Source organism: Corvus brachyrhynchos, unplaced genomic scaffold, assembly GCF_000691975.1.
Source record: "Corvus brachyrhynchos isolate BGI_N302 unplaced genomic scaffold, ASM69197v1 scaffold142, whole genome shotgun sequence".
NCBI classification, from domain to species: domain Eukaryota; kingdom Metazoa; phylum Chordata; class Aves; order Passeriformes; family Corvidae; genus Corvus; species Corvus brachyrhynchos.
The window spans coordinates 6,567,435-6,586,775 of record NW_008237226.1 but is presented as its reverse complement, the minus strand read 5'-3'; the positions used below and the strand labels follow the sequence as shown (position 1 = coordinate 6,586,775).

The window sequence follows — 19,341 nt, the reverse complement described above, 5'->3', positions numbered from 1 at the left end:
GAGAAGGAACATTGGAAAGCAGTATAATTAAGACTGGCTTCTATTAGAAATAATAGTGGAGAGCTCATTAGCAGTGAATTTTTTGCAGTTTGGGACCTGAGAGATACCATTGTAACTATGAATAGGAAGGAATTTCATTAGAGAAAGGTGATGAGACTCTTTATCATTGGAATTCCATCTAAAATACTGCATTCATTTTGTAGTCTTTAACTGTAATAGAGATTGAGGAAATGGGAGTTGTTCTGAAAAGAGTCACACAGTTCTTTTGGAGTGGTTAATGAAAAGCAACTATACAGGTAATACTTGTGCAATTAGCAAAAGGAACTAAATTGGGCAAATTTGTGTGATTCCCATGAATAAATGAAAGGATCTTTTTACCTCAGTAGGAGGAAAAACCTTCTTTTGGGAGTGTAAATTCAGTAACAGCATAGTCTGCAGGGTAAAAAGTAGAAACTTGTTCAGTATTTGTAGAAGAATAGTAGAAGAATTTTTAGAAAATAATACTTCACTGAAAAATGAGAGATTACTTACTAAAACATTTCTCACAGTAATGGCTTTGATTAAAGAAATGGTAAGTCCCTGATGTGCACAGGAGATGTTATAATTCCATAAAATGGGATGGTACTGAAAAATTTTGGTGAGATCTTGAGAAAAATACAGGTCAAAATTTGTGAGTATTGATCCTGTTTTCTGAAGGGCTAACTTACAGCTAACTTACTGAAGTGCATCAGCTAAAGGTTTCAGAAATTTTTTCTCAAGTCATGGAAGATTCATGTGGGAATTCATCTGATACACAATTTGTGTTGCTACTGTCTGTCCACCTTATTAACTGGACATGGCCTACAGGTCATTAGCAAAATAAAGACTAGAGCACTTAATGTCATACAGCTATATATCAGTTTGTTTCATAGAGTTTATGAGTGAACTCCACTGGAGTGTTAAAGTGAATCATGGCTAGATAAATGCATTTCTTATGCCTCTACATTTAAAAAAACACAAACACAAAACCAGAAACAGACAAACACAACAAAATTAACATACAACGAACTCAAGATCACCACAGTCCTGCCAGTCAAGTTCTATTATTTCTGGTTTGTTTACTACCAGCAATCACAGTTCTGGATTCCACATGTAGCCAGTTGAAAAGAATTCCAGAGTACTTGCCTCTGGAAAGAGTATGTTGCAACTGTAGAAACTTCTGTGCAAAAAATTCCATGTTTATTTCCAAGACCTCCCCACTCTTTGACTAATCAAAATACTTTACTTTCACAATAGAAATTTAAAAATGCTTCATAAATATGCCGTAATAAATTTAACAATTATAGATAGCTATTGGATAGTGGAAGAATTAATATGACTTTCTGTTTACACTCCATAAGTGACCTCATTTTTCCTTACCCTACCTGTTTCTAAGTAGGTTTTTGCATCTCATTTTAGATTTTCTGTGACTTAGATGAGGAACTAAAGATCTCATGTTATTTATGCCTCTGCCAAGTCTGGTTTTACTTACTTGTGATGAACATGTCTGTAAGTACTTTCGGCTTTTTCCAGAAACTCAGTAGCCCTTTCATAAAATACTGATTTACTTTTTGAAATGTTTAATTTCCACATCTTCACTGATGTGTATGAACTGCTTCAACTTTATAAATTTTCTTTTGGTGCCTCTAATTTCTTGTTAACAACAGGCAGAAGTTCATTTCACACACCACGTAAGCCTTCCCTCATAGCAATATCTCTACTTAATACATGGCTGAGGTATACTTTGAACTAGGAATAAATCCCAAACATGCTCCATCTTCCCAAATTCCTTCTTTGACAATGGGATTATGGCTCTCTTAGAATAAAAGTTCAGGTGAGTCATTGGCTTGCTCCTGATCTAAAGCACCTACAAAAAACTACTATTCTTTCTTTATCCCAGAGGCAAACTAAGATAAAGGATTCAAAATTATGTATACCATTCACAGAACATCAGTCCAAGCTCAAGCAGAGATTCACCAGCTGTGTCCTTCAAAGAAGAATTAAAAATTGCATAGGTATTTACCAATGAGAAAATAAATTCCTGTACAAAACAAGGTAATCTGCTTGCTGGCTTGAGTAATTTAACTAAGTAGCACAGAATACAGGAAACAATGAAAAAAAAATAATTTTAACTTTAAGATGCATCGATGATTTTGAAGGGATAATGCTACAAGTATTAGATCATATTGTCAGGTGCATAGTAGCCAAGGAAATACAATATTCCCATAGTCCCACAATTTATTGTATCTTTACAAATGACAGTTTATTTTTAATGAGTGCTCCTCTCACAAGCAGTAAAGAGTGTTAACCACATCCATGGATATTTAGTTTGTCAAATTGATCCAGAAAATTTTTAATCTGCCAATTTACCAACATTTTAGTAAGATACTGCCCAATAAAAAAAAAAAAAAAAAAAAAAAAAAACGAAAAAAGGAAATGTTTTTTTATTATAAAATAGTCTGTTGTTCCACTGTCAAAATATTTTTTGGAAATAGTATTCATATTCATAAACTAAAGTGGTAACCGTAACTAATCAGAAGGGCCAAGAGTGCTTGTATTTCATTGATGTATGTATGAGATTTTAAAAATAATTCTTTTTTGGGAACTGTGTATATTTAACAAAAAAAAAAAATCAGAAACAGCATGCTTCAAATTTATAAGTAAAGGGTTCACAAGAACTCTGCAGTACACTGTCTTGAAAATTAGGCATTCTTGGCATCAAAACCATTCCCAAACAGGTATTGTATACATCGTATATTATGCAGGTCCTAGCACAACAGATCCTTGATGCAGCCATATGGGGTCTCTGGCAGTCCTAAGACACGCAGCTGAGCACAAATCACTAGAGAAAAGCTTTTCTTCCTTTTCTAGATGCAGTCAGATACAATTTTACTACCTCTGCCACAGAAGGACATAGAAGGACCCACAAGATGCCGAGACTGAGGTTCATTGTCTTCTGTTGAAGAATAATTCTTCAGATCAGTTGCCTAAGCCTTAGGTTGATTTTACTGTAAGCTGAGCGGATGTTTTGTAATCCGTTTTCTTCCACAATTCTCTAACACATAATTTGCAGAGTAGTTTATGGTATTCTAACAGATTTGCAATTTGCACCACAGGATTCAGAACTCATGAGGATATCATGACTTAATCAAGGTAAAACTGACCTCTGACCAAATGGATGAATAGTATTACATAAATTTCTGGGCTAACGTGTACAAGGACACTACAATACTTCCACTGTGCTCTCATATAAAGGGAGTTGAAATATTTCTAATTTTACTGTAAATTACTACCATAATTTTCAACAGTTTCTGACATCATTACTTTTTAAGTAAGGGGAAACTTTGAAAAACCATGTCTGTGTAGATGAATTTGTTAGTTTGCTTACTGTCAGTGTAAGAAGAAAAAGAGAGAAAGGGATAAAATTTTACAAGTGATTTCATAAGGAGAGAAGATAGTATATTTTCTGCACCATGCTGAAATATTTTGATAAAATTAACATGTGAAAGCCTTACAGGTTTCACCATTGTTTAGAACTTTGATCAGTGATTTTTGCAGGTTTTTTTGCAAACTACCCATTTCCTATATCTTCGATTCCTTTTTTCAAAAGCACAGGAACTGACACATAAATAATATCACTGATCCACACAAGGCAACTTTAATATACTAATACTTGCTCATGTGCATGATCCATGTATTTTTCCACCAGAAATTATTGATTCCATTAAAATATCTCTATTTGTGATTTCTCTAGAAAGTGAAAATAAGAGCCAAAGAATGACTTAAAAGTTTTTTAAAAAAAAGGTGAACAGAAACAGTCTCTTCACTTCTTAAAAATAAGTGACTTAATCTTCTTTAATCCTAAAAATATATCTTTAGAGATATACATCTTTATTACTTCTAGAATTAGTGAGTTATAGAGTGGCAACATATGCCTGGCCTAGCACTCCATTAAGGCATTGTTCATGTGCAAGACCCAGATACCCATACATACATTATTTAACTGACTTAACACATTCATGTTCATTAAAATCCTTTTTCAAATGACAAAACCAAAAACATTCTTTAACAAAATTAGTAAACACAAAATGTTTCTCAAAAAGATTGAATGAAATGCAGTGAACTAGCACCTAAGTAATACATTAATCTATTCTGGTATTAAATCACTGTTTCACAACTCAATCACCAAAAGAACTCTTTCAAGTTCAAACTCAAAAATGCCTATGAAGAATAGCAAATTCTTCAAAGGCATAGGACTAATTAATAGTATGACTGACTGTGACGGAGGCAGACAAAATACCAACAACCACAGTTAATAGGATCAAAACCATTGCATGATGAATAGTTCCTTTTTGTATGGATTTTACCTGAAAAGTGGACAAATATTTATATATGAACAGAATGCGTATATTGCATATATTTACGGGAAGTTTTAAAAAATATAGAAAATATTGAAACTGTACCAGCAATAGTATTTCACATCCATTTTCCAGGTATATAAACGAACCATGTAATGCTCAATTGTAATACAGACTGCTAAAATTGTTAATCATATTTAACACTGGAGTTCTACAGACTATTAAATGGAAATTTATATTGAAATCAATAGCAAAATTCCCATTGATTTAATAGACCCAAGATATAACTATTGGCAGCAACACAAATTGCTTTATGGTATATATTCATAACAATTACTTTTCATAGAGCACAAGGGATAAACACTACCAGTTTAATCATAATCCCCGTCCAAGGAAAAAATTGTGTATCTCAGCATATTCCTGAATGAGATCAGAATAGGGACTACATGGCTTGGAAAATTTCTTTCTCCAAATCTGCACACGGTCCAGGGTCACAAGTTTGTCCTGGGAAATGTCATACATAATGAAGAAATTCCCACAAGCGTATCAATTCAAAGAAGCCAAAGCAATAATAATAATATGAAAGTCTCCTCTCCTACTGGTACATCAGTGGGAGAAACATTTACTTTCAATAATGTTATCCATTTGCTTTGTTCCATTCTCATTTAGGTTCTGCACATTTCAGCAAGAGAGGTCCTCAACTGGTAGTTGTTTCAAACTTTTCAGTTCTTGAAACATTAGTGGAGTTTTTACTGGGATTTTGGAGAAGCTGTTCATAATGCTGCACATAGTTGGAAGCTGACCCATATCTGCATTCACAGCTTTGACCCAAGGGCACAGAACCTGGGGGCGAGGGTGATAGGGGGAAGAAAACATTTCCAGGAATGACAACTCTGAAAGATATGATATGATAGGATATACTGAGTTCTTTGGGCAGCCTTCTTTTAGGCATGGACTTCTTACAGTTGCTGGTTTTCTGGATGTTGGGGGCAAAGTATGCCACTATCCACAAAAAAAAAATATATATATATATATAAAAGCTATGAGCTTTTTCTTTATAGGAAGAAAATTCCCTAGTACCATAAAAAGGGATCTCCTCATTCCATAGAAATCAGTACCTCAGAGGAGGCTAGAATTAAGGCAAAGACAGGCCTTTGTACACAGAGAGTGGCTCTATGTTTTCCCACTTCTAAATTATAATGACTCATTTTAAACAAAACCCTGCACCTGTAATTTCTTATCGGAGTGGGGGCTTCTGCTTGAGCTAGCAAGACCTTCAGTAATCAGATCTGCTTGCTAGGAAGAGGGCTAGAGAAATTTTTATGTATTCAACATATATATGTATTTGCATACACTCACACACACATGTACTTATACACGCACAAATATGCACACACACAAATTTATAAATAGATGTCTATATATGTACATATGCAAAGACAATATTGAAAATCATATTAGACTTGGAGTGTTACCCGCTTGTCAGAACTCTTTAAACTACTATCTACACAGTACATATTGAAACTCAACTTTAAGATTTTTTATTTTTATGTACAGTTCATTTTTTTCCTCTGGAAATAAAATATCTAAATACAGACAGACTGTAATGTTGTATATGTATAGCTTTCAACAATACTTTAGCTGAATAAATGCTTTGTACATAGTTCTGTCTTTTAATGGAGTTTACAGCTACATTGATAAAATGGATTCCTCATTTCCTTGATTGTTTTAACCAATAACAAGCAGAGAGACAATTACAAGTTAATATTAATAAGCAGCTCAAATAACACTGGTTAAATTATGTACAATACAAACCATTCATACAAATGAAGACTAGGATATTGAATTTGTTACAATATTTTGTAATAAAGATAAGACAGCCACTTATAACTTACATGTTCTCTCTCCATCAGGCATTTTCCTTCTTAGAGATCAGTTGCAGTTTTTAAGTAGTTTAGCTGGTCTAAACTCAAACAAGTTTAAAGAATCAGAGCTTAAAGAGTCAGAGAAACATTAAAACAGAATGTCTGCTCACATGTAAATTCCAAATGTTTGCCCATCTTTACTAGAAACAGGCTTGTTCCATGGAAAAAGAGCCACCACCACCACCTTGAATGTGCCTACTGTGTGCTGGGAAAAAGTCATGACACTTTGCTGTGTTCATATAATAGGGAATACTGAACTCTAAACACACTTTTTCCCCATTTTTTACAAGTATTTACTCCTACAGTATTATTTACCAGTACAGCTACTCCAAGCAGTAGAATGCATGAGTGGGGATTATTGATTGGCATGTACTCAAAGGACTTTCAAGGAGACTTCCATAACAGTCTGCATTAGAAACCTTGTACTGTCTAGTTAATCCATTTTGCTTGATGATAGGTTATGTTGAATCCTTAGATATCAGACAATGAAAGATTTCTTAACAGGAATCTCAATAATGTGCGCCGAGAAGTGTGTGTGTCTCTGTGTATGTGTATGGTTTTATTTCAAATCCATAGTGATTTACACCTAGATTGATACATGGAGCTGACTGGGTAAAAATTACATTAGATTGTTTTCCACTAACATATTTGTAGCCATTTGACATCAGCAGCAGCAGGTAGACACATTCCAGGAAATAGATGTGGCCTTCCTCCTTGAGGTTACAGCCCTGTCATTCGACCTCTTTTATTCCCCAGGCTTCAGTCTCAGACATGAGTTGGTCCTCACCCTGAAGGGAAGTAGGGTGTGTCACTGTGGTAGTTGTAATCAGGACACACTTTCTGTACTAGTTTATAATCTGTACTATAAAAGGAAATGTAAATACAGATTACTTTAAAGGGCTTGGAGCAGAGCCATGACACGTGACTCTGGGTCTGCTCCTGATAACAGGTTTTTGAAGGGTCATAGTTGCAGAGTGTATTCTTGGTAGCCTTGTCAACCTTTTCATACTCGATTCGACAGTTAAAGGACTTGGAATCTTTGGCATCAATCACTGTCTGTTGTGCCAAGTCAAATTCCACTATTTTCGTAGGGGGCACTAGGCTCACAGATACATTCCCTTGACCAGTGGAGTTATGCCTGAAGTAAACACTAAACGTCCCATTGCCATGGTCAACGATTTTCCCTGTTATTAACAGATTTAGCTTCACAGTCTTGATGTTGGAATGAAAATCTCCCCAGCCAAACATTTTCTTAAATTTCCCAGTTTTGACGATGGGCCGTCTCTTTGCTCTGGGCCGAGGCTCTTGCAGATCTGTGGAGTTCCTCAGCCAGTCCCAGAGATCTTGCTCAGAATAAGTTTCTGGGGCATCATATCGCAGGTTCAAATCTGTATCATTTTCCTTTCCACGAAAAGTCTGTGACAGCAGTCGGCTGATGGACAAGTCTTTGCTACTTTCCGTCCATATGTGCTTTAGTGTGGATTTGGAGCTTCCTGATTTTAGAAGTTCTGTTTTTCCTCCATTTGTTAAATTTGCACAGGTAACCTGAAAAAGAAGGGAAGAAGAAAGAAACAATATATTTAGATATGTGATACAAAACCTATCATTTCCACCTGAGACCAAAAAGACCAGATTTCCAAATCATAGAGAAATACTTTTTTGAGAAATTAAATTGTATTATGCTACTTAGTAAACTAAGAAAAATGTCTGTTTTCCTCCACTTTCCAAGTAGTTATTACTAAGTTCTCCTTTGCCAGTTTTTTCCATTGGACTTTAGATTTAATCCCAGACATTCACATTATTCTTCTGTTGTGATGTCTGGAAGTGATGAATGTGTAATGAATTACTACAAAAACTGACGTACACAGTCTTGTCATCCTTCAGGCTGTATGTGGCTGTATGTGGCATCTCAGAGTTCTTGCTTGAATGTTCACTCTGCAAAGTTGCTGTGTCTTCCACCGTCAGAGTCACATTCATTTATTTTTGCTGCCCCTGGAGTCCACTGTCAGGGTGCTGTCTGGGTGGTGCCAGCCTGACCATGCTTGGAGTCCATGTCATTATGAATCTAATAATAATAATACAATTTCCCTACTCCTTTTATGAATACTCATTGGTCTGTGTTCTTGACTGGGACCTTCAGTCACAACTACAATATAAATAACAGAATAATTAAAATTTTAATGAGGTTTGAGTCGACAGCTGTACATACTGTGTACTCCACATCAGTTAATGCAGGAGAAGTCACAGCCTTTTCTAATAATCCCTTACAGGCAGCTACTGATTTGTCTTGTCTGTATCTGGTATGACAAGCATTTCTCCTTCCTCGCTTCGCTTCTTTTTTCACCATTTCCTCCCCAAATTAAATAGTGATCTGTGTAAGACATAAAGCCTTTTGTGTATTTACAAAAAATAAAAAATACATATAGGCACCAATTTAAAAGCAGTAATAAAAAAATCCTGCAAAATCAAATTTTAAAGAACACAAAATCTTGCACGAAGTTCCTACAAAATCATATATTTCAGACATAATTTTTCACAAAATTTACTGTCAGAGCAATTTGTCTTATTTATATATTTTCTCTTTGCTTTAATTGAGTGGAAAACAGAGAACAGATGCAGTCTCGCAGCTGTCTAACATGCAGCACTGGCAGAGAGCTCTGACAGAGCGGAGCTGGGAAGACTAGAATTCGTGCAGGCAGTGAGTGGATGGAAAGGGACTGACAACGTGTGTAGTCCCATTCCCCCTAAAATTTGCACCACACACTGCCCGATTTTTTAACATTTGCACTGTTCCGAAGAGGCCATCAAGTCTCTTATTTCCCTTTTCATGGCTACATATGAGATTTCAAATATTCCTCTGTGTTTTGGCACTGATTTATGTGCTTCTATCATACTTGCAGTTATATCTTTCTCTTCACTTAAAAATGAATTAAGTGCACTCCATACCCAGGAAACCCATTGGAAACCAGACAGTATTTAAATCATGTCCCCTCCCCACTGGTACAACTGGAGGTATATGTCACAGAGGATATCTATCACAGCATGGCCTTTTCATTTCTTAACAGTCATGAAATTGAAACACACTTTCATTAACTTCAGTAGTTTTTCAAGGTCATTTGAAGGCACATACATAAAATCAGTCTAAATTGTCTTAATACACTGATCAGATAAGAGATCTGCCCCCAGCCTTTTACAGCAGATAAATAGGTAAATAAATCTGTCACATCCTACACTATACCTCCTCAGTCTATTTCATGTGGGGCCAGTAAAGATAATAGATAAAATATGGATTTAATTCAGGATTTTGCCAAAGAAACGACTTCCCCCTCTTTTGAATGGACAGAAGGATTAAAACACAGACTAGCATTTTGATAGCCAGTTCATAGCTGCATCTTAGCAATAACACAGTAGGCCAGGAGAGAAGCTGTAATAAAATGCACTGATGGTGCACTGGTTAATGAAGCAGCAACGAAGACGTCACAGGGAGAGAGAAAGAGAATATTTTTTTTTTCTATGGCATATGGGGAAGGAGGGCAAAAATAAGAAAAGAAATGTGGTTAAAAGGAAAAATGTGACTGTCTAGCACGAATCTGTCAACCTACAATGAATCTAAGCAGTTAGCTAGCACAGCTAGCAAACCAGCAATCTGTAGGTGGGATACAGACTGCTTACCACTCTCGTTTTCTTTGCTTACAGTTTATTTTTCCTTTGGTTTTTTTTCTTCATATAATGATTTACATTTCATAGGATTAGACTACCAGTTCCATGTAACAACATGTAGAGTATAAAAACCTTTAAAACAGAAGGTATCTCTTTTTTTTCAGGTATACAAAACTGAAGGCTCAGGAAAGGGAGGAGTTATTTTCTGAAATGATTGATGACTGATCCAATACATGTGGTTTTTTGAAAGCCAGCATATTTAATGGAAATGGATGATTTAGATTCCATGCATTCTATACTGCTTCATACCCAATCTAACAAATACAATTGATTGTTCCTGTCATTGATTATGTAATACCTGAAAGACTTCTGGTTGGGCAGTTAGCCCTGAGACCTCTGTTTATGATTTAGTGTGGGTAACTGTTGCTTCCATGAGTAAAGGTCTGAACCTGCCCTTCCTAGTCAAGAGTCTGTGTGAGCACTAAAAAAACAGCCCACAAGGGTTAATAAAAAAGCTCTAGATCTCATTGTTCTTCACTAACATTTTCCATCTAACTGCTTTTTTATATACTGCTAGTACACTGTCTGCTATAGAAAGTATCCTCAGAGACTCACACACCCAATAACACAGAGCATTGCTGTGTAATAGAATTTCTGCAAATGCAGCAGTTCTTTCATGTGAACTGATTCAGTTTTCTTCGATCTCTCTTCCCCAAAATAAGGCTACAATAATACAAGAAAGAACATGCAAAAGCATGAGGGTTTGCACTTAGTATTGTGAAACTGAAACATAGACCTATTTTTAGGGGTGCCTGGAAAAAGAGCCAATTTAAAGTCAATAATAAAACACTGAGCAACATAATTTATGTGGTGGTTTTATTGTCCTCTTCCTTGAAGATAAAATTCAGAAACTTGCATACTCTACCTTATCAATTAGTTAACTATAACCAGTGTTGCCTTCTTTTCCATAGCCAAGTGTCACTCCTAGACGAAACATTGAAAAGCTTGCCCCAATTTTAATGGCTCTGTCTAGGATGGAGTTCATTTTCTTCATAGCAGCTCATATGGTGCTGTGGTTTAGACTTTTGACCCAAATGCTGGTAACACGCTAATGTTCAAGCTCTGGCTGAACACAGTTTGTACAGCACCAAGACTTTCTCTGTTTCTCTCTCAGCCCCTCGCCCCCCTCAAGAGAAAAGATTGGGGGGGGGGGGGGGGTGCACAATGGTTTGGGAATGGACACAACTGAGCGGAGAACCTGAATTAACCAGAGATACTCCATAATATGTGGCATCATGCTTAGCAATTAAAAGGAAGTGTCAGGGGGGTAGACATCTTTTGTTCAGGAACTGGTTGGTCATCATTCTACCCACTGGAGTTGGTTGTGTGTTGAGTGTTGCCTTTGCATCCTGTGTTCTGGTTTGTTTTCTTCTTTTCTCTCTTCTACTATTTATCCTTCTACTATTTATCCTTCACTTATTAAACTTTTCTTTATCTTGATCCCCAAGTTTTCGTGCTTTTGTTCTTCCGTTCCTCTTCCCTGTCCCATTGGGGAAAGGGGGAAAGTAAACAAAGGACTATGAGGTGCTTAGCTGCTCACGAGTGTTAACCCAAAACACCACTGCAATGCAATAAATCGATGTTGCGAAAGGGCTGAGTAGGGGGATTTCCTCCACAACTGCATAGCCAGAAGTGGTTCTGAATGATGATGATGGCAGAAATGTTGATTTAGAAAAATAGTAAGGAGCAAAAAAATTTAGAAGTGCTTATCTAGTGCTACAAGCATCATTGGAAAAGCACTTATTAAGCATGGCAGACTGATATTTGGTTCTGGTCTTGTACTTTTACTGGAAAGTATGGATTTCCACTACCTACTGATATCAAAAAGGCACCAGGAGCTTTTCCAACTGCCTAGTAACTCTTTTCCAACAAATACTGACAAACTGTTGTTCCATTTCTTCTACTTCTTCTTTGAAGAAGGAAAGACAGTGGTTTCGTTGGGCACAATATCCAAAAACATCATTAAAAAGACACAGGGATTGATCTGTAATTAATTTTTTTAATCCATTAAAATAGAATACTCTATTCATTTTGTATCCTTTGTTTTGAGGTGAGGAATTTTTGATAATGTTTAACTTCATTAAGCATATTTTCATTAATATATGTAGTTCTTTTAGGACTTCCTAAGGGATAGGCAGTTCATTTGTCTCAGAAATTTTGGAGTTCTCTTTCAAGACACTGTGCCCTGAATGCTTTGCCAAGTCAAACCTGAACAACTGGAGCGGAGAAAATAAAGTTAAAAAGGAATTTCAGGAAACTATGAAGGCCTCAAGTGGTGATTCAGGTCCTCTTCTCAGTGTAAAATCAACCATAGGTATATTAACATTAATTTAAGACTGATCAATTCGAGATTTTAAAAAATAGTAATTCAAAAAGGTACAGAACGCATCTTGATTTCTCACTCTTCTCCTTTTTTTCTAGCTCTACTACAGTTCATTACCTATAATTACAGTATTGGTTTAGAAATTATGCATTTATTCCTCTGAATATATGACTACTTGAGAGCAAAGGAAAATGCAAACAAACAATCTAATACTCAAGGTGGAAAATCTCTCTCTTCAGGTAAATAACTAATCAAAAGCCAAGATTGTTTTTATTGGCATAGCACTGTAAGAATTTGGCAGCACTGTGTTTGCAAATGCTCTGTATAAAAGAATTCAGAATTTTCATTCTTTGTTAAGATATCTCAGATACAACATAGGTAGGAGAGTACTGTTGGACATTATAATAAGCTGGACCATTATCAAGGCGTGACAGCACTCAGAAAGTTTTCACTGAATCCAGAGTCCTTATATTCATCCTGTTTATGCAATGGGTGGAGGGAAAACAAGACTGAGTTTACTCTTCCATTTAGATCATTTTCTTCCTGCAGCTGTCTACACGTTGTACAAAGTTACCAGTGGCATGGAAACATTTTATTCAGTGAATAATTTCCAGAAAAGTCAAAGTCAATATTCTACAGATATTTGATAATAAAAAAAGAAACTGAGAATGCAAGTTAATGGAGATATGATTTTAATGGGAGAGAGTAAAACACACTGAATGACTTGTGCCTGTTAAAATGGACACTTTGGAAAGGGAGGACAAACGTGGAAAACCACATACATGGATATTTCACAGAAACAGGCCTCTCTGGTTTTAACTTACAAACCTTTTTGCTGCACAACATGAAAAGGATGTGTGTCAGTCATTCAAAAAATCTGCAAACTCCTATGAGTCTGACAAACAGAACAGTGTCTCATGATCTACTGTGTCAAATGAGAACTCAAAAGTGGCTAAGCAGGATCAAACCAAAGATTCGGTTAGAAAAATCATCGTGTCTCCAACAGCAGCTATAAGAGATGCCTGGTGAAGAGCAAGAACATGGCAAGCATATTATAGACCCTTGATTTCTTCTCAGCTGTCCAATAATTCAATTTCCTCTGCTGATGCCAGGTTCTTTAAGGCATCAGCTAGATATTGTTTCTGTACATGTTTTCTGTTTCATCATTTCTCTTTAAATTTATAAAATATTATGCTATCTCATGTAAAATATGTAAACTGAAGGACCAAATGAGTTTTCTGTTTCAGTAACTAAACAGACTGATCTTCTGTGCATGTGTTCACTTTGACCCTTTGTAAACTTTTAACATTCATAAGATACTTTCAGCAATGAGTTCCACAGCTCTACTTCCTCTTACTGTTTGTTTTGAACCTGGTTCCTGACACCTTCTTTGGAGAACCCTTCAGATGGACAATTCTGTCTCTATCCAAATTTCCCATGCTTCTCCTTAATTTCCTTTGCTGCTATGCTTTAAGTATTTTTTCTACAAATACCAGTGAATGGAAAGTTTGATGATTCCTAGCTGCATAAGGAAGCCTCCTTCTAGCTCACTAGTATATGCATCAAACTATATCCATTCATAATAGTAAACAGATATTGATCACTTTTCCGGCCCTGAGTAACAGCCTCTTGAATCATGCAAATAATCCTTGTACATAAGCTATTCTATACTTATACCTTTGAATCTCCTTTTTTGTCCTTCTCCACTCCCAGTTCTGTCTTTAAAATGAAGAGGCCGGAATGGCACACAGTGTACAAGATGCGGCAGAACCATGGTCCTGTATGATGGCAAATATGGCCTTCCATTATTTGTTCAGTCTTTTTTCTCTACTAATTCATTTTATTTGGGTTTTGTCATTAAAGAGCACTAAATTGATGTTTTCGTGAAGCATTCTTAACTCTAAAATCTCAATCCTAATTATATATGGAGCAGGGATTTATATTTATAATGTGTTCCATATTGCATTAGCTACCACAGAATTTCATTCCTTAATTTACTGCCTATTTATCTATTCTGATAAGATCTCTCTGCCTATTCCTCATTCTCAGCTCTTATCATTTCTATTCTGAAATATTTTGTCATCAACAAACTTTCTCACTCACCTTTCCCCAGTCATTTACAAATACATTGAACAGCAGAGGTTCTTGCATAGAGCCCTGCAGAATTTGTATGGTGACTTCCTTTCATTATTAACCATGTAAAAAGAAGCATCTGAAGTTTTCAATAATATTTTCTAAAATAATCACTTGGGATCATTCATTTAAGCATAAAAAATGATAATTTTTTGTCACACAGAAAACAGAGGTAGTGGAATTTTTTTTTATCGTCTTTAGGTTAAGAAATTGAATTTAACATACACTGTTACTGCGATTTTTGTGTTGAACATCCTTAGGAGTCACAAAATTCAGAATACTACTATTAACTGTTCTCAGTTCAGCTTTAAATTCTGTATTTTTCTGGTTTTAATCTATGAGCTATCATTCTTGATTCAAACAGCCCTTGTTAAAACAAAAATGTAGCTACCTGAGCTTTTTCATCATTCACACAACAGCAGTTATGCAAGACAAGAAGCTGATATAAATTCAGCTGACAACGGCTGATATAAATTCAGTGAAATTTAACATCATTGAAATTACACTGGCTCTATCAGTTGATATCTCTTTGAGATCTGACTGAGAATCAAAGACTAATTAGAAAACTTGTACCCACAGAAAGATGAGGGTACTAATAAAACAGTAGCAACACTGCTTTGTTTAGGTGCATTATAATTCGTAACAGTTGTTATCATAAAATATTAGGATATTGGCATGGCTGTTCTGCAAAAGGAAAAAGGCCAGCCAAAATTATAGTTTTACAGTGCTTTCTACCCCATGTAAGTTGACTGTTATAAATAAATCTGAAAACTAGCTAGTTTCAAATAGTTTGCAGGAAATGAAAAGATGGTAAAGCACCTTAAGTGTTTGGTCTCAGTAAAAATCCTTAAGAATTGCTCTGTCAAATTTTGCTTTAGAGTTTCATTTCCTCTCCCTTGCATTCCTGGACTGTGGGCTAAGCTGCCACAAGCCCTGTGAATGGTAACAGACTGATTAATAAAGCTGGCAACCTACCAGCTATTAAGTCCTGAATTAGATCATATTTTTTGCTAGCCCAGTCCATGATCTTGGGTGGGATTCACTGATCTACTCATTCACCTGGAATTCTAGGCCTATTCCCTAATCAAGAGAGAAACAGAATGGATTGTGTCCTCTATGGCCATGAATTATTGATCAGCCTTCCAAACTGAATAAATGCTCTTCACCTAGTTGTCCAATAGTAACCGAAAACAATCTGACCTATGGTGCATAGCTTGCCCTGGAGACAATTCTATGGGGAGAGCCCAAAAGCTGTAGGCTGGAAGCAGAGCAATGAATGCTCTGTGTAAATGCCTTCTGAAATTCTCTAGTCATGCTGAGGTGCACTTCTCCCTATACATCTGTAAGCATGCTGAAACTGATAGAGTGATGTGGTACTCATACAGCAAGGCATGCACACTTGCTAGTATTGCTCCTCCTTTTAGATATAGGAAATTCCCCATCTCGATGTTTCCTTTAAGAAACAGTGTAGATTTGTACTATTCTGTTATCTTTTCAGTTTGATTTAATCACCTGAAAAATTTTCACAAGTATTTAGGATCTGAAAAATTAGTCTTCTTGAGCCTGTTTCATTCACTAGTGACTAAAAGAATTGTTTAGTAAGCAGCCTTTTAAAAAGTGTTTAGTCATCTAAGACAGATAGGTACTTTAAATCAATCAGACTTAGATTGTAATTACAGAGACATTTCTTCTAGTAGCATCCTAATGGATACTTTTCTCTTTCTCCTTTTTTTCTCTGCTTCATTCTGCCAGTGCTGCCTTCTCCCCTGTGGCGGTCAGATATATACCCAGAATTAAACATCCAGGCTCCCCTATCTTCCTGGATAACACTAGGACCTTTGAAGCAAGAACCAAAATCACAGATCCACAACAGGAAATGATGAAAAGCCAGCCATACTGTTTGTTCCAGCCTTTTCCTGGAAAGCAGGAGCTAAGACAGGCACTGCTGTCACTGTTGTTTTTCAAAGAAGAAAACTCATTGTTTTCTCTCCAAACATGTAGCTTTTAGAGAGAGGGAAAAAAAGGAAATTATTGCCATTGTCTATTTAATTTAAGAGCTTGAAAGGATTAGCAAGTCAAAATGGAAGTCTATCTGGTCCTGTACAACAGCTAAAATTTTATTTTATCAATGAATGCAAAATGAGCAGAAGAATATGCTATTTGTACCAGAAAATCTTTTTCATTTTCAAGTCTTTGCAGATCAAGGACTTCTTAAGTTGGGGGTGTGGCTATGAATTTATTCATTTTCAATAAATATTGCTTACAAGAATTTGTCTGTTTCTGTTTGAAACTTCCACCATGTGAAACACCCTACCACCTCATCTCTATTTCAGACTCTCAGAACTTTCTCATCCTGTTTTGAACAAGCCACCTGCCAGCTTCATCTGCTGCCACCTAAATTCTGGTCCAGCATGACACAACAAAACCTAGCAAGGAAGCAGCATTTTTCCTGTGGAGCTCAGGCAGAAGTTTGGTGCCTGGATGCTGAGGCTAGGCAAAGCTGTAAAAGTCTATCTATGGCTGGCACTAGAGGAGCTTCCTTGTTAAAGAACATAAGGTGTTGTCTGAGTTACAGGTACTTCCAGAACTAGGCAGCTCCAAAGGTGATAGTCAAGGAAGAGTGTAAAACTGTAGATTTCAAGTGCATAGGAAATGCATGAAATTTTCCCAATCAATTTGTGGGCCAAAATTTGACCCACCAATAAAATTAATTGTAAAAATTCTAGAGGAGCAGAAAGATGGCGTGGTATTCTTTATCTTAATTTAATTTTCTTACCCAGTTAAGACAGAATGGAAGGTGTTAGGTTTGTAAAACATCATTTCTCATTCAGTTTAGAAAATATTATGCTATCACATATAACAGTCTGTGAACTGAAGGACCAAATGAGTTACAATACTCTGTGAAAATCATTGCATTAGAATTTTACAGCTTTCTGGGTTTTGCCTTAAAAGAACAGAAATTGAGCCCAAGTGTTTCTGATGGCAGAGATACAAGTGAGTGTATAAAGATTTGGAAAAGGATTGAAATATAACTGTATGAAATATCCTATTAACTCTTGCCTAAGTTTTACATTTTTAGAAAGAATTTAAACTAAACTCTTGAAGCCTGCTGTCTATGTTGTCATTACAGATTTTTTACTTCACTGGATTATAACTTTTAAAAATTCACCCCATCCCCGTTCAGCAGAGGATTAAACTACGATGGAATAAGTTAAAGTGGGTTAAAAATGTCTAACAGAGTTTTAAGACCCCAGTATTATGCCAGTATCACAGAGTGCTGCTAACTTTGAAATGAAAGTCTAGCTAGGTAAATAAATTTTGACAAGGATCTGTTGTTCTTGTCCCACATTCCTGTAAGCCTTCTTTTATTAATATTAGCTTGCCATTTTCTGCATACATGTAGAAAGTAATATTAAATAAAATTAGGTTTTATATGAAAGGCCACAGAGCAACATTTTAATCAAAATTTGAACTATAGTTTGCTTTACGTGTAACAAACTGAAGAACATATCCATTTCCATATGAGTAGCCATATCCTATGAAGAAAGGGAAAAAGGCTATAATACCCTGGTACTATATAATGGACAAGACCACTGTGTACTATTAACATACTCTATTAATATTGCTCATTTTCTACATGAAGTTTCCAATCATCCACTGTAAGATGCAAACTTTTAATAAAATTAAATGCACACAAATAGTTTATTGCTCATGTGTCGGACACCATATTTTTTCCAGAGAAAAACATTAGAATGTTGATACAGCTGAGTCACTTTCCACATTCATAGGTGCATCCTAGAAATCTTAATTTGAACAAAATGTCTTTTGAAGAGATTTAACTCCCAGTGACGCTGGCAGAGTGCACATTGCCACACAAAGGAATTTCATATCTATATGAGATACTTGTGAAAAAAAAAAAAGAAGGCCTCCCACAAGTGCAAGAAATTCTATTGCAAAAATATAGATTCCTTTCATTAAAATTCCCCGTTCCCCACCATGAGTTATTCATTTATTGCAAACAGCTGAATACTTCAGGAAAGGCATTTTAAAAACATAGAGGAATCTGTTCCAATATTCAGAATTTGGCATATCACTGCTAACATTTAGGCCTTCATCTTCACCTTATGCCCTTGCCAGATATACATAGTGACTTCTCAGAAGTCTTTTGTGATCTCAAAGAAGGAGGTTTTCTTCTCTTTGAATTTTAGCAGATGCAGCAATATACTGCCTTTCTAACTGTGTTTGTTTAATAGGCGTTGATCATTCATTTGTTGAGTCAGTGGATTTCGACCTCTATTAAAACCCATTTCTGAGGAAAGAGGTGTATTTCTTTAAAGTTGTTCTAGTAAGGAAGGGGAGCGTTAAGCACCTGTTCTATTGCAAGTGTACTCAATTTTTATTGAGATTTTTTTGATGGTTTTGTCAAGGTCTGCTAATTCTTACAGGGGTATGCTCAGCAATAAGCAGCATGTGGGCACCAGCTCTGCTGGACAAGCCATGTGCTGAACATTGTTTTCCTGGCTATGACATATGCAAACATGTTGCAATGTTTGCGAAGTGCAAAGATGTCAAAGAAATATGAATTGGCCTGTTGGAAATCAGGAGACACCACATGTTACATATTTACAAGGTCCACGCAAAACTTAGTCTTGATCCAAACCTAAGCAGGACTTTATCATCAGTATACGTTTGCTCAGTCAGGATGCAGGGAAACCAAGTAGCCTCAGTAAAACCCATAGCCACACTTGCCTACAGAGCTGGTCTTTTTGTGACTCTGGACAGAGTATAACAAGAGACCTATATACCCTTCAGAGGAATAGAGCTACAGAGTACTGGAAGGGGATATCATAAACCAATTTCCCTA

At 36.1% G+C, this 19,341-nt stretch overlaps 1 protein-coding gene across 1 annotated transcript in view; it reads right to left on the bottom strand.

Annotated features, from left to right (window-relative positions):
- Positions 1 to 3,657: 3,657 nt before the first annotated feature.
- Positions 3,658 to 19,341, bottom strand: part of NXPH1 (neurexophilin 1) — a 141,022-nt gene continuing 125,338 nt past the window's right edge. Inside the window, exon 2 of the mRNA XM_008629936.2 lies at positions 3,658 to 7,846. Within this exon, the coding sequence (XP_008628158.1) occupies positions 7,085 to 7,846 (762 nt within the window). The 3' untranslated portion in view covers positions 3,658 to 7,084. The remainder of the gene's footprint in view (positions 7,847 to 19,341) is intronic.